Genomic DNA, 22,750 nt, shown 5'->3' on the forward strand with positions numbered 1-22,750 from the left:
CAGACGCTCAACGAGGAAAGAAGGCGAAAGGCAAGTCGCGCACGTGTCGCGGCGGAGGCGGCGAAATTTGCGAAATCGCCCCGGCGAGAGATGAGGAGAGTCTCGAACGGTCGCGCCATCTAAAGTGTCTACTTAGCGAAATTCAGCTCGCGACAAAGAGGAGACCTGGCAATAATTGAGTCTGTCGCAAAGTAAGGAGCCAAATTGGGACGAACGAAATTTCCGATTCATTAAAAATATTGATCAGTGGGAAAATTAGCAGGAAAATCGCGCACTGGCGCGCCAAAATAATTATTGTATATCTCGAGAAAAAAATTCTGAGCCGCCACTCTGTCGGCCGAGTGAGTTTTGTATCTCTCTTTCTCTCCCCGGCGTAATCACTCTAAATTGGCCAATTATTATTGCAACCTACACACAGCAACAAAGTACGACGGTTTAGCCCGCACGGACACAATGACCGGCGATTCAGCAAATAACTTGACAAACGAAGCGCTTTCCGAGCATTGATTTCCCGATTTACGTAATTACTCGCCGCACTTTTTATATCTGCGCTGTTGACTTTTCCACATTCGCACACGTGCCGTATTTTTGGGTTCATTGTTTTCTTATCGCTGATTATTATCGCCTCTAATTCGCTCTTTCAAATTACTCGGTTTTTACTTGACTCTTGCTCATATAAAGAATTGAGAGGAACGCTAAGATGTATTTAAATTTCTTTTTTCTCTACTTATATTTTGGTCAATTTCTATACAAAAATTGAAAATATTTACAGTCCATACTGAAGTCATAATTGCACTTTATTTTCTTTTGAATCAACAGCAATAGGAGTTAAATTAAAGAATTAATTCCAAGTAATAATTTGCATGAAAATAATTGTGTTGTTAAAGCGCTGAAAATCATGCAATTTATATCAGAAAGTTTACACTCAAGGGCGCTTGTACACTCTTTTGGTTGCTCTCAAAATCAGCCTAGTAACGAAACATTTTATCAAATCTTGAAAAGCAATGAATCGCGATTAAGATTGATCAAATTTTATTTAAATATAATTGTGTAAACCTCTTTGCTAATTATCTCTAGTTGAATTTAACGATTTTCATTCCTTAGAAAATTTTATCAATGTTAAAAATTTAAAAATTATCTTAAATAAATAATGTAATAAAATTTTATTATAATTTCAATTTATGACAAGGAAATAATAAAATAAAAAATCTTATTGTGACTTGTAATGCAATTCTTATAATGATAAAAGTATAATTAGTCATTAAACTCTGCCCAATTCTTCACCCTCTGCAAAGAATTAGACTTTTGGTGGTTAAAATTTAGCCGTTTTGTCCAACAATTCCTTTTCTTTTCAAATGAATTGTTTTAGGGAAAAAAAAATCTTGTGGAGAATTAGATAAACTAAATTTTGTCTCAATCGCATGGCACTTTCCTGTTTTTCATTATTTATTTTTTAATCCAAAATTTTCATTTTTTTTCTGAATTGGTCGAGCGTTCCAATCAACAAAGTGCTGATAAAATTTTGGAATAATATAATTTTTCTGAATGCACAGTTAAAAAATTGTGAAAATTAAATATTAGTGAAGTTTTATTGTTTTAATTGAATCAAGAAGAATTCAATTTATGAAAAAACCGACTCATCTTAAACGACGCTCAAACATAAATTTCTGACCGTCTCTTTGTTTGGATGAAATCGAAATTGCGATTGTGCGTTTCTTTGATGCGGTATCAGCGTTTTTATCACGGTTTCCTCTAAAGAGCCAATAAAAGTGGCGCCACGGCCTATTTTTTCCCTTTCTGCCGCGATCCTCTGCGCCCAAATAATGTAACGAAGCCAAAAATATACCTCCCTATTCGCAGCACTTCCCGCTCACCAAACGGCTACATCTCGATTCGCGAAAATAGTATTGCGCCCGACGAAAATACACCTCTTTTGATAACAGACGCTCTCTGGCACGTCCGCGGGCGCCCGACAGCATTTTGCGCTATTTCGGAGAGGCTTTGCCCGAAAAATGATTATACTGAATAACACACACGGGAGAGACCGTCGCAAGCGGATAGGGCGGCCGAAATGTCACCAGTCGACCATTACAAAAGCCAATCAAGCCCAAGTTCCAGGAATTCAACAAAAGCCAAAAGCATTATTTTGGCTGTCGCTAAATTTGTCTTTAATATAGTCCAGCAATATCAATTCATTTACTCTCTTTTGCCAAATTGAAGAATTAAAAAAAAAAAAAAAAAAAAAAATTACTTAATGCGGCCTGCGACAATGGGGTTTGTTCTACGAATCGCTAATTAGCCCTTCGGTCCTTTCAGAAACATTACAAATTAGGTGTTCTGGGAGCTGGAAGCCATAAAATGTAAATCGGCTTTCCGAGAATGAGTAAAATAGTCTCAAATAGACTTCCACGCACTCTCTGGTCTAAATACTATTTTGTCTGAAAAATCAATTTATTGTTTTGAAATGTCCTCAATTGATGTTTAGTTTGGTGACAAAAAAAGGCATAAAAGAATGAAGAGGGATCAAAAAACCCAGGCTTATTAAGTCCGCCAATAAAAAAGATTAGCCTGGGCCATTAGACTTTTGGATCTCACTTAATTATAGTTTTTGACCCCAAAGCTGTTCTAGTTTTTTTTTCTTGTGGCAAAATTTATTGAGGATTGCAAAGTGTGTCCATCAAATGGTCCTCCTTACTTAAAAATATTGATAAAAGTTCATAAAAATATTAACAGCGATGAGTTTAATAATTTTGAAGGCTAAACCGCCAGTTATATTGAAGTTTTAAGTAATAAAAAATTAAATATTTGAATCTTAAAAAAAACTTCCAATTTTTATAATAAAGAACACTTAAATGTTTATAAAATTGGCGAGCCAAGAATAATAAGGGAGTTGCTCTTGAGCAAAGGTCAAGCGACTTTTATAAAAAAAAAAACATTAATAATATAATTATATTCAAATGAAATTTAACAAAAATTGAACTTCAGTCCTGCTTGAGACATTTATTTATTATTATATTTTTTATCCCTTAATTTATGGTGAAGATCTTGGTTTAATTTGCCTCTTTCCTACCATACATTTAACGAAAAGATGAAAAAAAATCCAGCACCTTTTTACGCAAATCATCAGATGAAATTCAATTTTTTTCCTTAATTTAAGCTACATTCAAAATTAAAATATACAAATTTACATGAGTCCGTCGACTTCCACAATTTAACAAACAAACACGTGCCAGACAAATAATTTTGAGCTGTCAGACGTCACGTAAAACGCTGACCACATTATTTCGCTTGTCAGAAGTTGCATCAAGATACGGGGAGCGCTGCTGGCCCAAAAAGATTTAGGCCGATTCCAGTGTCTGCGCGTTTTGTTAACCAAACAAGAACTTTCGAACGCTCTTCGCCGCTAATCAAATTCGGACGCGCAAACCCCTTCGGATTTCCCTACGGTCTTGAAATTCGCAAACTTCAAACGGAAATTTCCATTTTCCCAGAGCGCGCCTACATAAACCGTCGTGCACGCAGCAGATTCGCAATTTTCCGCCGTCGTGCATGCTGGGGGAATATATACGTATAATATACACACATATAAATTTCTGGCGAAAAAAAAATTACAACGCGGTGGCGGCGGCGGAAAGCCGGGGGTGAAAATGCGCGAGGCAGACGGCGAGAAATGCGAGCAGGGTCGGTCGAGACACCCTGCTCGCTCGGCACATAGGGGTAGCGAGCGAGCGAGCAAGAGAGAGAGAGAGAGAGAGAGAGAGAGAGAGAGAGAGATACTCTGTGTATAGCATTGATTCTCTCTAGCTGCACAGACAGTCTACGCGGGGTGCTCGCTCGACCGGCCGCTTGGCTGCTCCAAATTGAAAGGTTCACTGCACCTTGGAAGAAAAAAGAAAATAAATATAAAAAAAAGACAAAATCGAACAAAAAATTGGCTTGAATTAAAATAATAATAATAAAAAAAAACATTTTCAAAATTAAAGTACCAAAAAATTGGTGTTTTTCTGTTTTTCGTGGAAACTTTTGTGTTTTGTCGAACAGTATTTCGATGATATTGTTAATTTAAAATTCCAGTTTCAGGGTTCACTAGATTTTGGTTGGTGAACAAAAAATTATAAAAAGCGGCGCGAAACGCGAGTGGCGAGAGCGCGCAAGGCAGCCAGCCAGTCGGCCAGTGTTTCAAGACCCAAGGCCGCCTCCAGGAAATCAATAATTTCACAGCTCGCAGTAATTGCATGACCCCGAGGCGCGCGCGTGTCTGGCGGGGCCTCGCGGGTCCCCGGGCCCTCGGGGGCGGTGCGAGTCCTGCTTACCTTTGACTGCCTCGGAAGGTGTCGGGACGGCGTCGGACAAAGTCGGACGCGACTCGTCTTCTTTCTCTGCTCAGGGTGACGACGGAGCCCTCGGGGGGTCGGCGGGACCCGGCGGGACCGGGCGGGCCCTCGCCGGTGGACGGTGGTGTTGAAGGGTTGCACTGTGGGGTAGCAATGCGGAGCGGCGGGCCGACGATAAGAACAAGTGAGGCGGCTGTGCCGGCGGCGGAGCGGCCGCCGACGGTGCACAAGCGCACTTGCAGCCTGCCTATACTTTGACCCAGCCATGGCGCAAAACAACTTGTGGGGGTAACCCAAATCGCGCACTGACTCCTTTTTTACTTACTTGCTTACTCTCTCGCGGTACATACTCGGTACACACTCACACGCGCCGCTCCGCCGACCTAACGCGCGCGTGTAGGCTCGCGAATTTCGAGCGGCGGCTGCCTGAATTTCGCTAGCGCGCGAGATGGGCCGTTGACCCCCAAGTGTCACACTCGCGAAATGCAAAATTTCAGTCGCGAGAAATTTTTTTTTTCTAGGTTTATAAATAATCAAAATACTCTGTTGAATTAAATCTCACCTAACTAATAATCAGCAGTAATTTACAAAAGTGAAGCATGATGCAAAAAAAAGTGCTGGCTGGAAACGGCACAAATTAATCTCATGTGAAATTTTATAGGAATTTTTACTTCCTTTTAGTGAAACCGTGACACTTAAATTGACTTAAATTTCAGTCAACGGTCTCATTGGGTCTCATGATAAATTTTCAAATCTGTTTTGTTTTGCCAAAGATCTAAATTAATTTATTCTTATATTATTTTTTTATAATTTATTTATTTATTCTCTATTCAATCTAAATTTATATTTCACTGGCATGACATATGGTAAAGGTCTATTCAGAATTGGATTCTCTGGGGAATTATGCTTCTTTTAATGATATCTGCTATAATTTTCAATCCACACTATGAAATAGGACATCAATTTTTTTTATGTCCGAATTAAAAATAAAAATGAACAGGCTGTACATGTTTTGTTATTTATTTCCAAAAGAAATCTTAAATTTGATTGGCTTTACTTTAGAAGAAACGTCAATTAATTATGAATGTGGATTATTTATATGAATGTGATTAGATAAATGTGATTAGATGAATATAATATTTTTTTCAACTAGATTCTGTCCAAAAATTTATTATTCGCTATTAATATTTAATATTACATCTAAAATTAAAATCTTTTGAATTATTGGCTTCAACTCTTTAGCCCCTAAGAGATGATACAAACTAATAAAAACGATATTGTGCTGAAGTATAGGAAAGATATGAATTAAATTTTCAATCAATATAATAGTATTAACATGTTTTATGACCATTTGAATTTGATCGCTTCAGTATATTGAACACCAAAAATGCTTCAATTGAATTTAATTATCATTGAATCTTACACTTACAATTAGCATAGGAACACAAATTTATATTAATTTTAGAACGATATTAATGTGAAATACAGTATTTCATCAAGAAAAATAATTAATATTGTTACAGCACTCCAGGAGGCTTGAACATGCAGTTTTCAAGAAAGATATCAAGACATGTTCATGCAAATGCATTATTGATTTTTAGTGAAGCTTTGCCAGATGGTTATTAAAGAATTTTCAAAATAGCTTTATCATTTATTTTAAAAAATTTAAAAAACAAAAAATTAAGCTACTGATTTTTCAAAGCAATAAATAAAAGTAAAATATTTTAATATTAAAAAATTAATGCAAATAAAAAAAACAAAAGCAAATATAACTTAATAATTATTATGAACAAATTAATAACTAATAAACAAATATAAAAAAATTTTAAGCCCGATAAAGCTTCACTAAAAAATTCGTAAGATTTTAGTTCAACGTAGGAAAACTTACATTCGTGAGGAGAAATCAATTTTTTGAACAACATATAATGCAAACTTTCTCACATTGCATTTAAAATTTAAAAAATATATTTGTCATTCACATTCACTTTGAATTGCAGTTACAGGGGTTTAATAAATTGAGTACTTTTTGATTATGAAAAATGTCTACATTATTTGGGTTATTTTCCTGTTTAAATTTTATGCATTTTTGACCAAAATCTGTAACTAAAAGTTGGCTTCGTTCACTTGTTACACCTTCCTTTCTTTTCCTCTACTTAATAAGGCTAATTACCATTATATTTTTCTATTTATTTTGTATTAAAATGCCCAAAAATTATAATTAAAAAAGATCAAATTAGTTGGAAGCTTTTTGTTTCGCCTGCACGCGGATTGCCCTCGGAATTAATTTCGGCCATGCGACCAGAAATTGGCCTGCTGATGGTTGATTGTCTTGGGCCGATAAGAGAGCGACGCCGCCGCTTTCGTGACCCGCGTTCGCACCCTGTGCCCGCGCGTCGCTCGCGCACAATGCAAACTTTCATGTAACATTATTTTGACGCGAGCCAGACGACTGCTTTTTTTTGCTCTACACGTGCTCGCGACGAGAAAATATATTATATAAATTATATAGAAGGTCCTTCGGTGAAATGTTTTTGGAAAAACATATTGATTGATTGCGCCCGGAGACGTCGCTTATTATATGTGCGGCGACGGCGATCGACGCGGCGGGAAGAGAATTCGGCCGCCGCGCTGCTCGTTTTTCTCATATGAATTATTCAGAATTCCTCCAAATGTCTATTATTATATGATGCCTGCAGAGTCGTCGGTATTATATAATTTCTTTCGGCTCTATATTGAAAAGAATGGCCGCCCATATCCTTTCAATATTCTTTGTATGACAGAGACAATCGTGTCCTTTTCCGAATTTACGTCTAAATCAGCAGTTTTCCAGCATATCGACAGGAAATAATGGAAAGGATGATTAATTGTTCGCCTCCATGGCTAAGTTTATTGGGAAATCGATTATTGATATAAAAAAAAATACTGTCGTTAAAGAAAAGATAAAATATAATTCCAGTTTGCAAATATAAAATTAAATAAATGAATATAATTATATTATTATAAATTTAATGCAGTAAGAAAGAAATTTGATTGAATTAAAATTCCACTCAAGATGCTTGTCATTTTGAAATGAAAATTCAAGCTCCGAAAAATCATGTTAAATTATAAGTATGAAAAACCTGATTATAATATTTTAATTTAATAAGTGATAAAATAAAATTCAAGCAGAAACCTGATAAATAAACCATCAGATTGAAGCTGAAATTAATTGAAAAAAATTTTAATTTTGATAAAAAATGAAATTTTTCAAATTTTGCTTTTATTTTTTTTTCTTACTCTCTAATTGACCTTCACTTTCAAGAGTCGTTTTAATTTTGGATAAAAAAAAAAAACAGCATATTCAAAGACAGCAGAGCCTGTCATTTTAACTCAAAATTGGCAAAATTTATTTGCAATTTTTAATTATTTCACCAAATCCTTGCGATTCATGGAAAGTTTACAAAACAATGGAACTTTTTAAGCAAACATCGTTGTAGAGACTTAATTTGACTATGACATGAAGGAGTCCTTCAACATATTAAATGCAATTTTTGTTTCAAAATTTGAGCTCAATACATGTCAATTAAATAATGAATTGTTCTCTGCAACATACAATTTTAACAATTATTAACAGCTTGAGGTAAAACAAGTGTGCAAAATTTAGCTTCATCTCAAAATTGGCATTTTGCAATAAAAAAAATAATATTTTGCAAAAATTTTAACAATTCAAAATTTGAAAATAATTTATTTGATTTCAACATTTTCCATCCGAGTATCTTGCTTCAGAATGTAGATATTTTTGCAATAGGTAGAAAAATCCGAGTTTCATCAAAGGAATCTTGTGAATCACAACAGAGGACTGCGCATTGATGGGCACAATAATTTTTCCGCAGAAAAATCTGCTGCTTTTGAGCAGAAACACCTCAAGAGCAACAAAGCTCTCCCAGGTGGCCAGACGGCCCAAAGCTGCGTCGGTTGCCAGGCAGGCGAAAATTGTGCGCTCTCGCAATCGGCTTTGGCCAAATTTAGATTTCGGAACAGAATTCAGCAAAAAGAGAAGAAAAGGAACTCGACACAAAGTATAAAATACAATAATGTTTTTCGAGAGTCGCTCTTCTTTCTGGAGTGAGCTGCGGGAAAATTGGGGATGCGGAGGCGGCAAAGAGGCAAAGCTAGGAGCTGCTCGTGGTGGGTCGGTCGGTCGGTCGGCGGGTATCGATTGTGGTCTATTTGCTGCTGCACTAGCGCGGGCCCTGTTCTGGCGGCCCGGCCGCTTATCCGCGATTGCACTCTCGGCCAGACAGCAAGGCCAGCAGCCACCATAGCAGACTTGTTGATTTTCCTCTGCTCTGCGTGAAAAACTCCTCATTCTTGCCCTTTTCTTTCTTTCTCTCTCGAGCCGCCCCCGTCGCCCACACCACTTCGTTAGCGCGGCCCCCGCCGCCGCCGCCAGCTTCTCTTGCTCTTTCTTTTTCTCTCTTTGCCCAGACACCACGCGTACTCGGTTCGTTCGCCTTTTCGATCGCCAGACACGCTTACTTTCGCGCTATGCACTTTGCACATCCCCGCGGAATGCCGTGGCGGTTGCTCTTGCCTGCCTCTGCGCTACCTTCACTTCTTATTCCAACGGCCGAGTCTCGCCAGTTGCCGGATTTCCAGACAACGCACCAAAAAAATTGCAATTTTTTTCGATCCGTTCGGTAATCTGAAATTTTTGCTATCAATCAAAAGATTTATAATGTAATCAACCAAGACTTTGATTATTGACAGAAATTCAATATAAAAATATGATTAATTTGCAATATTCAGAAGGAAATAAGAAATAATTTGGCAAAATTACTGTTTTTATGATGGAAAATTTGTCTATGGTTTAAGCATTTAATTAAACTGACAGATATCATTTTGGTGGAAGAAAGAAAATAGCAGGTGCTTTCAGAACCGATGGGATCTCTGCTTGAACAATAATTTTTGTTTAATCCTAAACATATTTTATTGTTTCTATTTATGACCCCTACAGCTTCTTATGCTATTGAGTTGGTTTCTATTTGCTTGAGCACCATTGGCACATTTTTTGTGCTTCCAAAACAACCTGTCACATAACATTGATTTTAAAAGAAATATATTATTTAATTTTTATGCAATAAATCTTCTTTTATTTTTAAAGTATTGACTTGATGTAAGTTGTTTAAGTTTATTTCAAGATTTTAAATGGAGAATAAATAAACAAATAAGTTAACAATAAAAATAAAGCACCAGCTACACACTGAAATATGGTTAAGTGTGTTAACAACAATGAAAAATATTGTTGCTAATGGCCATTCCATTTGTCCGCGTAGCCAACGAAATTTTAAATTTTGACATTGTTTACTATTATAAATTAATTTTCAATTAAGATTTATATTTGTAAAATAAAAACAAATTATATTTTTATCTAAAATGGAGTTACCAGATTTAAAAAGAAAATTATGATATTATAATGGTGCTGCTACTGCAGTGTGGCCAGTTACGGCCTCGCGGTTCTTTTAATTGCAAATTACTTTTTAATAATTATTACTTTTAGAGAATTTTTGCTACTTTCGTCATGAGGACAATGTATTTAAGACGGTTATGAAAATTTATTAAAAATAATTTAAGCCAAATTGCCTAAAAATATTTGAGCCATTTATTTTCTTATATTAATTTGGACGAATTCAATTCATATATGGGGCTAACAATAAGATGTCCTCTGTCTCTGAGCCCAAAAAAAACGAACTTCTTAAAACTAAATTGCAATTAAATGAGGGAAGTCTGCCATTGCCGGTTATATTTTACAGTTGGCCTCGCTTTTGTACATACTCAAGTATACATCAGAACATTTTCCTCTTTTAATCTTGTTTATGAGCTAATTTTAGGCTTAACAGCAAATATGAAAAGTATTCTGAATGTCCGATCGATTCGTGCTCTTGTTAAGTGAATTTACGTGAAAATTTACCTGCTGTCGGCGCTGGAAAGATGTTCACGTGGACCTCCGCTTGCCGCTTGTCGTCAACCGGGCCGAAATTGCACTGATTTATGTCCAAAAAACTCGTTACAGTCCGACTTTTGATCTCACACAACCTCACTTGACACTTTGTAAACAATTTCTGACCCCACCCACCTATTTTCCCTCCGATTTAGCAAAAAAGGGGGCGATATTGCATAAATGCAAGTAGCAAGTGGTGCCCTCGAAGCGGAGCGGCGACACCTCAGTTGCAGATAATAATGATCTGGAAAAAAAACTGAAAATTTTTCGTTGCTACAATTATTTTAAAATTTTTTTAATGAAGAGAGTAAATTAAATAGCATTGTTTGGTGGTCTTTTTTAAATTTTGATTGAAAATATTAAATATATTGCGAAATTGAAGTTTTTAAATGTATGGAATTTTTGACAAAATTAATGATGCGAGATGATTTTGTAGAAAATTAAATCAACTGTTTCCGTGGCGCAATTGTGATTGCCTATTTCTAAAACATGCTTCAAAGTGACAAATTCATATTTTATCTTGCGTAAATTTCACTGTAAAAAAGTCATTATACTGTAAAAAATAAATGAAAATAAAATTGAGGAAAAGGTGAAACCTCTATGAAACGCCGGGGGCGTCAAGAGAAGTGATGAACCGAGGAAAATAATTATGTAATATCAAGAAAGTCATTAAAAAATCTTATTTTTTTTTTTAACTTTTAAACAATTCCTTTTGGAACTAGCAAAATTAATTTATTATTTGCCGGTTTCTCAAAAAAATGATGAAATTTTCCTTTAAACTGAAGTAAGTAAACAAAATAAAATTATTATCAAGTTATGACCAGGGAAAAGTATGGTTTTTATACTGAAACTGTGCGGATAAACTCCGCCTTCAAGAATGGAATATAATTAGGACATTAATTCTTTAATGGCCTAAAATTAAATACATCAGCTTGTAAAAAAAAATTTAAAACAACTCCATTAAAACTCTGAAATTAAGGTGAAAGAATAACATGATATGCATATGTGCCACAATTTTGGCTGATTGAAAGGCCCAAAAATTTTTTTTATATAAAAAAAACTTTTTCATTGTTATTTATTATCAATGATTGTACTCGTAGCACCCCGCTCAGAAACAAATGTCTAGTTTTTAATTGAAATCCATAGAAAGTAACCTCTAATAATCTCAAATATTCACCAAATTGGACTTCCTACCACACTTTTAATACCTCTCCGTGTAGTGTCCTGATTTTTAGCGTGATTGAACGGGCGCACGTGCTGAAAAATAACCTAATTTCTCATTTTCACCAATTCACAGTATTCTTTTTTTTGTGTGCCGAAAATAGAATTAATTGCCTAGCATTAGATCGGGTCAATAGTTGCGTTGACGGGAAGAAAAATTATTATTTCAGTGGCTCTGGCGCGGCAATGACAATAATAATGTGACGGCGCAAAACGGGGTCATGCGCCGTAAAAACGCACACACACGACAAGGGCGTCAAACTTCCTAAAAAAAAAAACGCAGCTGGCCACGATTTGAATTGAAATGACCGGGTTTTGTAGGGAAGAATATACGTGGGAGGGCTCAACGAAAATATTGCCTCGTTGCGTGGAGCCCTCGAGTGCAGCAGCAAAGCACTCGTTCGTGTATTTCGAGAGTGTTATCGCGGCGCGTAATGAGAGAGCGCGGTGGAAATATATGCATGACTACTGTGTGCACAGCAGCAGTCAGTCAGTCTGCCGGGTGATCAATGAACTCATTGAGAGCTGCTTCGCCTTCTCTCTACTCCCCCATACCGAGAGACAGAGCGAAATATTATTTTATATATATATTTGTGCCTCCGCATTTGCATGCACGCAGAAGCGAGTGAGAGCCTCTCTATTGTCTCTCGGCCAATGTGATCCGGCCGCGGTCCAGACGACAATGCTGCCTGTGATATCTTTGATATATGAACAAGAAATATGGGATTTTCCCACATTTTTAATTATTTTGAATTGAATATACTTCTGCCGATTATCACAATTTACTTTAAATGATTTTTAATGTTTGCATTTTCCGATTTCAATTGCATAAAATTTTTATTCTTCCTTCACAAAAATTCACCAATTTAATCTTTCACCTACTTATCAAGAAAAATGTCTTTTTCAGTAAAAAATTACTCCAAACATAACGTAATAAATTGACTTTGGAATTCATTGAGTAAAAATTATGGGTTTGCTCCTCATTTTATTAGATCACGCCAAAAAATCTGAAATACGCTGAAAATTGGAATTCTTTCTTATGGTATAGGCTCGCAAAAATGGACGTTTCGTTCTTGGATGCAAATTAAAAACGTTTATATTTCTTCAACAATTATATCTTTACTTTGAATTATCTTATCAATTTCAATTAAACACGTAGATTACTTTTTGGGGGGGCTAAGCTTTATCCAATCAGTCAATCACTCGCGAGCAATTTATTGAAATGTTTGAAGAGGCTCTCAAAATTTTTCCTTTTTTTATAATTTCGAATTAAACGTACCTTTTAGCTAAGTAAGGTCAAAAGCTTTACTCAGTTGAGTTTTCAATAGAGAGAGCCATATATGGTTTTAAGAGGCAAAACCTTAATATAAATCAGTTATTTATCTGTAAGTTGCAAAAAATATTATCAGGTCAAAAGAAAAAACGAAAATTGGTATGTTTAAATCTTAATCAAAATGTTCCACCATCAAAAACATTTTTCTTCTCATTGTTAGAATAATATTTAATATATTTGTACTTCAAAACAACATTTTGTAATCATACTAAAAAAATTTATTATTTTCTGGAATATTTCAAAGTCTGCGCATTTTTTATTTTGCACCGTGTCTGTTCTGATTAGCGCTAATCAAGAATTAATAAGGTCAATTTGGAAAAGAGCGGGCGTAATTGAAATGGTGCCCATTACAATTGATAGTAGCAAACGAACGAAGCGGCGTCGGGCGGCGGCGGCGATGTCTACGGTGCATAATTATTGCCGGATTAACTGCTCACCGATTAGGTACGGAGTGTGCCGAGTAACAGATTATTGATCAACCCAACCAACCCCTTTACATATTACTCCTCGCGCTGGCTAGCTCGTGGAATTATAGTCGCTCGCGCGCGTCGATTGGCCGCCGCGCCAGACGCCAAAACACACGCGGAGAACAAGCACTTTTCGCACAAAACGAACGCGCGTGACATTTTATTAAACGCCAAATTCATCGAGAGACGACGAGAGCCGGCGAAAATTCTCGCGCGCGCGAAACCAGGCCGAGGTTATTCTTTGTTCAGGCCGCTCTTGGTGCAAGTGACAGGGCCGATAATAATTCCAACAGCGGTTGCAGCCTCTTGAAATAATAAAGGAATTTAGAGCGAAAGGGTTTAATATTATGTCACAGACAAATGCATCAATGCCCTCAAATTTTGATAATACATATTAAGGCGAGTTTCAATAATACCAATAATGAATTTATGTATTATAAGATCCAAATATAAATCTATAGAATTTCTGAATTACAGAAACTAATATCAACAATAACAGATTGTTTAATTTGTCAATTGTCGTTTAAGTTCATTTTTAAACTCTCACATCCAAAGAATGTTATATATTTTTGTTTGTCACATTTAAATTATAATATTAATGAGGCATCTTCTTTAAATTCAAAAAATTTAATTTAACATTTTAATGATAAAAATTTAAATATAAAAATAAGTTATTAAATATTTTTAAACGGTATAAATAAAAATTTATGATGTAGAATTAATAAAGTTTATTATTTGACGCTTTAAAAAAAACTAATGTGAAAATTGTTTTTTGTAGTTAAAGCAATTAAATCCATGTATTATATTTCAATTAAGTCGTGTACTCCTAAAACACAGTATGGTTTTTAATTTTTCTATTAGACAGGCCAAAAGTGCACATTTGGGTTGTTTAGGGATGAATTGTCGTCGACTTTATGAATGTTTGCGTGGGAGGAAATGGTAATAATTTACGGCGCTTTATTTGCTGTAACGTGCTCGATTTTGTACATGTTCGCGTTCCAGCCGAAAGTAATTTTGCAGACAAAAACGCTCCGAACATAATTTTAAACCGAAATTTACACAAGAACCGGCTTGTACAAAGTGTCATTTGCATTATGCAAATTCACAAAGCCAAAGAGAGAAATGTACACATTCGGCCGAGCTCCTTGCATGATATTCGGGAGATTCCGAGACGGTTGTTTGCACGAATAATTTAAAAAGGGAGAAGATTGTGCGCGGCGCAGACAATTGAAAAGAGAAAAATGAGCGTGTACCACACGTAAGTTGTATTATTTTTGTAATTTCCAGCCAAAACTGGCCCGCGCGTCTTTTTTTGCGGCTGCTGTCGCAGTGTGTTGTACTTGTCTCCCGCTTTGTATTCTGCTTGTCTGTGTGTGCGAGAGCGTACCGAGTATAATTAAATTCTTCGTGTACGGCAAGAGCGGTAATGCACACAACAGGGGGCCCTCTCGCTGACTGAGAGAGAGCTGCCTGGGATTCTGTCTAATGAGGGATTAATGGAAGTGCTCAATATTTTTGTCAACACAGACGAGTAAAAGAGAGCAGCCCCCGCTCCTTTTTTAATCCGGCGACGGACAAAATCAATATAGATGCTTTTGCCACTAGACAAAGTTAATTATGACAGACTGTGTGCAATTTGGATTAGCGCATTTAACTGCGAGGCAAAACAAAGGAGGAACTATTTTTTTCAACGCCGAAGTCAAATCACTGTTTAAAAATTGGTTTCATATAGAAGAAATTAATTTTATTTAAACATTAATTGAAAACATACTTTGATTCTTCAGCTTTTCAGCAAGAACTTGTCGAATGCCATCAACCTTTCATTATTAAAGCACTCCCAAACCCACTTCGGTAACACTGCTTTGGTGTCAGGGTAAAATTGTGCTAACTGAAATAAAATACAATAAAATAAAATAAGTTACAAATAAAAAAAAATGTTATGAAATTGAAATACCTCTTCTATTCCTTCGTTTGACTCAGTCACTAGAAACTTCACCTCCTCACTCAAATTCTCAACAACTTTGCTGGAAAAAAGTTGCCATAAAAATTTAACCGATCTGAAGCTTAAGAGAAATTACCCCTTGGCTGCAATAATGTAGCGCTTCAACTTTTTCTTTGACTCGTTGTCTAAATCTTCATGCAGAGTGAAGATCAAACCCTCAAAAAAATGTGGTAGCTTGGGCCATTTTGCAACTTCGGCGCCGTCGCTGTCATTGTCTGTTTCTGCATCATAAATGGCATCGTCGTCATCCTTACCATTGGCATCAATTTTTACCCTAAATCCAATTTCATTTAAGTCATCTTCAAAAAAAAAAAAAAAAAAAAATCACCTCTCAGGGCTTAGGGGTTCATCTTCGTCTGAAACAATGACAGGGTCTGCAGTTGGTTGAGCTGAACTTGACGGCCCAGCTGTATCTAATATTTGATTCAGTTAAAAAAATGTATATATTATTTTCCTAATACAACCATTTGTGTCCTCCCAAATTTCCTCCTCACTCTCCGACTCGTCCTGGTCAGCTTTCTCCAGGGCAAATCTAAAAAGTAAATATTATAACAAATTTGCATTGGAATATATTCCTGATCGCACCTGCGCCATGGGAATCTCTTTCTTTTTCTGTAGCACTGGTCAATCCATTCCTTTGTCACTATCTTGCCGTTGCCCATGGCTTTGACCTGCTTTACTTTTGGCGTGTTTGCAAACGCCCCACTGCATACAAAAAAATACCGGTGCTTATGATTTTGCACAAGGCTACAAACAAAGATTTATTTACATGAGGTGGGAGCACGTCTTGTCCCAGTCGCCTTTGTACTTGGCACCCATGTCGAGGGCATTGTCTCTCAGGATACCCCGCATTGGGTTTTGGAAACCGCTCAATACAAAGGTCACGCCTTTCAGCAGCTGATCATACGGCAGCTTCTGTTTAGCCACTTTAATTCCAGGCGTCGGTTCTAAATTTTGTTTTTATATAATTAAAAAAAAATAAAATTTGTAATACTGTACCAGGTTTAGACGGAGCTTCTGCTTTCTTTTTTTCCTTTGGCTTTTCCTTTTCTTTTGTTCGAGCTGGTGACTTTTTATCTTTGGGTTTTGCAACAGGAGATTTTTCAAGGTCCACTACCTTGACGTCATCTTCGTCCTCCTCGTCACTGCCTCTTTCAAGCTTCTTCCTGATTTTTCCAACCCTTTCCGTTGGCGAAGCTTTAAAGAATAGAATAAAAATAAGACCAAACCTAAAATTATATTAATTTGATTGCAAACCTGCTGCTGAAGCAGAACTTGACGGTGGCTGCATCATTCTCTTCTTTGTCTTGGGTGTCGAGCCATTCAGCGAGTGCTCTCGTTTTTTGGGAATTATTACTGCAGCTTTGGTTCTGCCGTTAGTGCCTGGAGAGCTCGAGGCTTCGGAAATAGCCGCATTGACTGCAAATATTCTCACACTAGAGAAATACTTCAATTTAAAAATAAAAATTCACCTGTTTTTGCTTGAGAAGGAGAATCTAAGGAAATATCCTTCCTCCTGGCAAATAGACTTCCAGGCATAATGTTGTCCTCCTCTTCATCTCTGATCAAAAACCTTCCTAGAGCTGAAGATCCTGGACTGGACTCGGCCGGAGCTTGCAATTTGATGAATGAAAGCCCAAATTGAGCATGCAGATTAAACTTTTGCTGACACACTATCTGCAAAATGTTCATTTAATTTAGATAATTAGCATTATTATCATTATTATTTTTAATTAATACCTTAATTCGGTCCCATTTCTGTTTGGCTGTGTCTTGGCACAGCTTGTCCAAGTCGAACATTCTCACCCTGGTCATGTCCGTTCCACCTCGAGACTCGGACGGAGTCATAAAGGACGAGTTGAGGAGCAAAACCTTTGATTGAAAATCCAAAATTTACTAATGTAAGAATTAATTTCATTATAAACAACCTCGTAGTCTTTTTCAGGGGCACTGGACTTGCCGACAAGAACTTCGACAAAAGCTGAGCCATTGTTTCCGATGTCGATTTTGTTGATTTTCGTCTCTTTTTCGAGTTGGATGACCACAGTGGCAGAAGAGTCGCCGTCTTTCTTTGTTCTCCATTTTCGAGAAGAGTTGATAAGATTTTTCGCAGGAAAGGACTGAAAAATACAAATTAATTTTTTCATGCTGTCTATCATGTTCGAGGTTGAGAATTTTGAATTCAATTTTCTAATGGAAACAAAAATCGACACTCACCGGATCTTCGCTGCTGCAACTAACGATGTGCTGAAGTGCGATGTCCGGCATTTTTCAATAACTGAAATTACGTAATTCAGCCCTAATTTGACCGAGATTTACGTGGTGCAAAAAAGTCTAATCCACCGAGAGTCGAAGGGAGGTAAACAACATCATTTGGCGGCAAACCTACGCCATCTACCGGCAGGAGTTGCTGGGAAAACTGAAACGTATGCAACTCGCACGACTTAGTGGCACGTGGGGGTTGCCTATTTGGGAAGATTGCAGGGGCTGAAATATTAGAGTTGATACAAAATTTATCAATTAGGTACTATTTGAATTTAATTATAAAACAAAGAAAAAATTTATTAGGATTTTAATAAATTAACTCTTCTTTAAGTAGACATAATTGTAGGATTTTCCCAGATTTTCTTATTTTTCTGAACAAATAAATATTAAAATTGATATAAAATTCCAGTAGCAATAATAATTTTTCGCATAAAATGATTTTCCCATAATTATATGTGATCAAAATTTTAATTTTAAAAAAAATATCTTGATATTATGTTCAAAGATCGGGCTCTTTTGTGATATATTTATGGTAAAATCTAGCATGTTGTCAGACTGCGCCGTCGACTCTTTTAGCTGTTTTTGACTTTTCGATCATCATCAAGCATATATAAAATTTGGCAATAATCTTTTTTTATATAAAAATTGACACTGACACTTCTTGGCTTTAGCTGAGATGGAAGAAAAAATAAAATCGGCGCTTGGATTTACCAAGTTTCAAAGGGCCCGAGGCGGCGGCGGTGGAGGCTGCATCAACGAAGGTGATGCTTACGAGACAGATCAAGGCACAGTCTTTGTGAAGAGAAACAGCAAGAAAGATGTATTTTGTAAAATAAATTATTTCAAATTAAAATATTAAATTTATACATTCCAGGCACAGCTGATGTTCGACGGAGAATTCGAAGGGCTGAAAGCGATATTGGAGACCGACACGCTGAAAGTGCCAAAGCCGATGGCAGTCGTTGAAAATCCAAAGGGGGGAGCAGTTTTGGTGATGGAATATTTAGATATGAAAGGTTTAAGTAAATATTCATCACAAATGGGCACTGCATTGGCTAAGTATGAGAAATTGAAGATTAAATAATTTTAATTGAATTAAAAGTTATAATTTTTTTCAAAAAGGCTCCACTTACACAACGCAGAGAGAATTGCCAATGCAGAAAATAACAAGTCAAATATTTCAAATCCTGAAAAATGTGAAGAACAAGAGCAGCTGGGAGTGCAAAATTTTGGATTTGATGTTCCAACTTGCTGTGGCTACATTCCCATGGACAACACCTGGACCGTCGACTGGCCAGTAATTAATAATTTTTATTTTATGAGCTTACTTATAAAAATTATTTTTTCATGTTTTCAGATATTTTACGCTCGAAACCGTTTGGAATACCAGATTAAACTTCTCCAAGAGAACGTAAAGTCATATATTATTATTTAATTATGTAAAAAAAATCAATATTTTTCCAATTAAAATAGGGTGGCGACAGGGAATTGATGGAGCTATGGTCAATTCTACAACTTAAAATTCCAGTTTTTTTCCCAAAAGAGGTGAAAATTGTCCCATCTCTATTGCACGGAGATCTCTGGAGTGGAAATGCAGCGGAAACTGACACATTGCCTGGTAATAATTCAATGGCAAATTTCTTATTAATTTTTGAAAAAATATATCTTTCAGTTTCATTTGACCCAGCTGCTTTCTATGGCCACCATGAGTATGACTTGGCTATTGCAGGAATGTTTGGTGGATTCAATAGCCAATTTTACAATGCCTATCATGAATTGATTCCAAAAACCAAGGGATTCCCAAAGAGGCACAAACTGTACCTGCTATTCCACAATTTAAATCATTGGTAAGTTATTTCTCGTTATCGTTGGTTGTTCCATAAATTTTAAATTTTAAAGGAACCATTTCGGAAGTGGATACAGAGGCTCAACCCTGAGTATCATGCGAGAACTGGTAAACTAAATAAAAATCCAAAGAGATAAAACAGGGCCTTATTGATTAAAAATAACCCAGAAATTCTACTTAACTTATTTTACTTTTTAATCTAAAATGATGGATCAAAACCTGTAACTCGCTTGATTGCTGTGTTTGTCTCAACTTGTGACATTGGTCTCAACTCATGAATCTCCATACTAAAGGATGCTCGTCCTGAGGTCATCGTCCGCAGTTCTGTCGAATATCCCAAAAGTTCTGACAGAGGTGTTTGAGCAATTAAAACCTAAAGAATTTACATTCAGTAATTAAAACTAATAGTAAGAAAACTCATACCTTCTGCTTTCCCCTCTCGACAATAGAAACAACATTTCCTCTTCTTCGGGTCAAGTCGGAAATGATTGCAGACAAAACTTCTGCGTCAGCAATTAGCTCCATCTGCATTACTGGCTCTAGAAGCCGAGTGCCTCCAGTTTTTAATAACTGAATAAAAGATTGGAATAATTTTACCTTTTTAAAATAGATTTCACTTACTTTTTGAACACACTGAGTCATGGCTGCGATGATTGCAGTGTCTGTTGTGCCATAAGTGGAACTAAACGAATGCAAAACAGGTTTAACTCCTACGACGGGACAGTTCAAGAGAGGCCCACTCCGGAAGCCAGCTGCGGTGCCTTTCCGAAGAGCATTTATAATTCTAGGAGGCAGAGAACTCAATTTGGCCGCGTCCTCTCCTGATTTATCCATTTCCAGAGGAAATTGTATGTACTCGTCTTGGGGCTCCAGGGACATTACCAGAGAAACATTACTCTGAGATGAGCCTAGAAACAAAAGATATGTATAGTTCATTTATTTGCTTTTTCGTTTGAACTTTGAACCCCAACCTATTTTTTGAGTAAACTGGTGCGAGTCCTTGATAGCATCCTGGAGAATTTCTTTGTAAGCAATCTGCATGGGACCCAGATCAACGTCAATTTTGTACTCGGATACAATTCTCTCCTTGATGATTTCAATGTGCAATTCGCCCATACCGCCTAAAATTGTCTGCCCTGTTTCTTGATTGAATATCACTTTCAGGCTGTTGTCCTCCCTTTGCAACTCCAACAGTGCCTTATCCAACGCTTTTTGGGCCGACTAAAGGAAAAAATTAAAGATTTACTCAAATTAAAAATAAAAAAGCAAACTTGAGAGGGTGGTTCTATTGAACAAAAGAAAACAGGCTCCATTGATGATCCGCTTGAAGCCAAAATGTGTTCGGCCTCATTCGAGTCAATGTTCTTCAACTTAGCCAACTTTGCCTTGGCACTATTTGCCGAGGAAAGGTTCCCGGTGACTAGGTCTCCAGCAAATGTGTCCTTCAACCCAGTGACAGCAGCAATATTTCCACATCCAACATCTTGTACTTCTTCATACTCGTCTGCATAGGCAACGAGAAGTTGGCCGCTTTGCTCTGCTTTTTGTAGACGAACGTTGAATAATTTTTGTCCCTGGTGATGATAAAAAAATTAATGTTAAAATAATCTAAAAATTTCCATTTGGACAAGGGTCATGCAAAATAAAGCGATGGCAAAATTACCTTTTGGAAATTTCCACTGAATACACGCATGAACGTCACAGCACCTTTGTGGGAATCATGTCTGACTTTAAAGGCCCTGGCGCAAAATGAGTCTTTAAATAAATTGACTAGATAATCTTTTGGTCTCTCAAAGGGAGAAGGAAGGTAGAGACCAATAGCGTCCATCAAAGGCTGGACACCGACATTATGGTAAGAACTTCCGCAAAGGACAGGCACACAAAGCTACAAATTAAGAATCAATCAGTAAAATCTCTCTGGAATTTTAATATTCGGAACCTTTTTAATGGTTGCTCTCCGAATAGCTGCTTTTAACTCGGCAGGGACAACGTTTGACAGACTCTCCCTCTGGATGACATCTTCTGCGAGGATCTCGTCAACATCAGCAACCAGCTCGACCAGTCTGATTCTCTCTTCAAGAGCCATTTCCAGCAATTCTCCCTTAATTTGACTAACATTGATGCTCTTGCTCTTTTTTCTGTCCCACTCTAGCAGCTGCATCGTCACCAAGTCTATCACAGTCGAGATTCCCTTCTCACCATTGGACTTCATTGGAATTTGCAAAGCGATAGGGTTTGCACCTAATCTACTCTCCAAAGACTCGACGCTCATTGAAAAATCTGCATCCGCCCTGTCCATTTTGTTGATGTACACAATTCTTGGCAGCTTGTGTTTGTCTGCTTGATTCCAAACGGTGCAGGTTTGAGCTTCGACTCCTTTAAATTGATTTTGTTTTAAAAACGCGTTGATATGTATTTTAAATTTTTACTAAATTAATTATTGACTTGATATTTGATGTTGTGTGTTTCAATGTATTTAATGGAGTATAAATAAATGCAAAAAATTAAACTTCACCTGCTGAACCATCAAGAACAACAACAGCACCGTCCAACACTTGCAAGGTCTGTTCGACTTCCATTGTAAAATCGATGTGCCCAGGCGTGTCAATCAGGTTAAACCTGTAGTCATTCCAATCAAAGGTGACTGCGGCCGAGGTAATTGTGATGCCTGGATAAATTTATCAATTCAATAAAATAAATTGCACACTTGTAGTTTAAAACTTTTTACCTCGATTTCGCTCTTGGTCCATGAAATCTGTGACAGTATTTCCATGATGAACTTCTCCCATCTGTTTGATGGTTCCTGAGTAAAATAGCATTCTCTCTGTTGTAGTAGTTTTGCCTATATTTAGATTTTTATTTTTCAAATATAAGTTCGATAAGTTCTTAAATATAGCCCAATTAATTTACCGGCATCAATATGAGCAAGAATTCCAAAATTGCGAATTCTTTCAACGTCGGCACTCCTCAGATCCGATGAGGGCCTTGACTGCTGCCGAGTGCAGCTTTTAATATACACAAGCCCTGCCCTCCGGCTCGGCGACTTAAATTTGCAAAGCTGCCGAAGAATCATTTTGGAACTGAAAATCAATTTATTGTGATTAATTTGATAAAAAAAGACAAAATTAAGACTTACTTCAATTAATAATAACTGGCATCTAAAAATAAAAAGCTAAGCAGCTTCGTTTTCTACAGAAATTTCATCACAGACTTGATTTTGATTGCTAAAATGTAATTTTCTTCCGCACATCGATTCCCGTCGTGATCAAAACAATGCCCCCTCCATGTGTTTGCAAAATTTA

The 22,750-nt window shown here is 36.7% G+C and overlaps 4 protein-coding genes and 1 long non-coding RNA gene across 7 annotated transcripts in view; 2 read left to right on the forward strand and 3 right to left on the reverse strand.

Moving 5' to 3' along the window:
- LOC132201745 (uncharacterized) overlaps positions 1–4,567 on the reverse strand; it is a 76,433-nt gene extending 71,866 nt beyond the window's left edge. Inside the window, exon 1 of the long non-coding RNA XR_009442305.1 lies at positions 4,314–4,567. This is a non-coding gene — a long non-coding RNA (uncharacterized LOC132201745). The remainder of the gene's footprint in view (positions 1–4,313) is intronic.
- Positions 1–19,630, forward strand: part of LOC132201739 (ketosamine-3-kinase-like) — a 43,203-nt gene extending 23,573 nt beyond the window's left edge. Inside the window, exons 1-8 of one of the 3 annotated variants that reach the window (XM_059628176.1) lie at positions 14,069–17,763; positions 18,274–18,422; positions 18,477–18,661; positions 18,725–18,899; positions 18,960–19,013; positions 19,076–19,220; positions 19,275–19,449; positions 19,502–19,630. In XM_059628176.1, coding sequence (XP_059484159.1) covers positions 18,279–18,422; positions 18,477–18,661; positions 18,725–18,899; positions 18,960–19,013; positions 19,076–19,220; positions 19,275–19,449; positions 19,502–19,565 — 942 coding nt within the window. In that variant the 5' untranslated portion in view covers positions 14,069–17,763; positions 18,274–18,278 and the 3' untranslated portion in view covers positions 19,566–19,630. Of the gene's footprint in view, positions 1–14,068; positions 17,764–17,839; positions 17,862–18,273; positions 18,423–18,476; positions 18,662–18,724; positions 18,900–18,959; positions 19,014–19,075; positions 19,221–19,274; positions 19,450–19,501 lie in introns of those variants that run through there. The other 2 variants (XM_059628177.1, XM_059628175.1) reach the window with 2 other exon arrangements.
- LOC132201736 (uncharacterized) overlaps positions 1–22,750 on the forward strand; it is a 76,683-nt gene that overhangs the window by 19,280 nt on the left and 34,653 nt on the right. The window lies entirely within an intron of this gene.
- LOC132201737 (DNA repair protein XRCC1) lies at positions 15,054–17,715 on the reverse strand. Its single transcript, XM_059628172.1, has 13 exons — positions 17,555–17,715; positions 17,266–17,457; positions 17,078–17,209; positions 16,810–17,014; positions 16,595–16,756; positions 16,337–16,534; positions 16,107–16,284; positions 15,923–16,042; positions 15,802–15,869; positions 15,666–15,750; positions 15,414–15,611; positions 15,290–15,359; positions 15,054–15,223 (listed from the first exon to the last, which is right to left on the reverse strand). The coding sequence occupies exons 1-13, from the start codon at positions 17,603–17,605 to the stop codon at positions 15,116–15,118; spliced, it is 1,767 nt and encodes a 588-aa protein (XP_059484155.1). The 5' UTR covers positions 17,606–17,715; the 3' UTR covers positions 15,054–15,115.
- Positions 19,610–22,750, reverse strand: LOC132201735 (ribosome-releasing factor 2, mitochondrial). Its single transcript, XM_059628164.1, has 11 exons — positions 22,585–22,750; positions 22,359–22,528; positions 22,177–22,290; positions 21,964–22,116; positions 21,388–21,824; positions 21,112–21,333; positions 20,720–21,022; positions 20,420–20,669; positions 20,070–20,356; positions 19,872–20,018; positions 19,610–19,821 (listed from the first exon to the last, which is right to left on the reverse strand). The coding sequence occupies exons 2-11, from the start codon at positions 22,519–22,521 to the stop codon at positions 19,648–19,650; spliced, it is 2,250 nt and encodes a 749-aa protein (XP_059484147.1). The 5' UTR covers positions 22,522–22,528; positions 22,585–22,750; the 3' UTR covers positions 19,610–19,647.

This window comes from Neocloeon triangulifer, unplaced genomic scaffold (assembly GCF_031216515.1).
Source record: "Neocloeon triangulifer isolate White Clay Creek 2 clone unplaced genomic scaffold, ASM3121651v1 ptg000014l, whole genome shotgun sequence".
NCBI lineage: Eukaryota > Metazoa > Arthropoda > Insecta > Ephemeroptera > Baetidae > Neocloeon > Neocloeon triangulifer.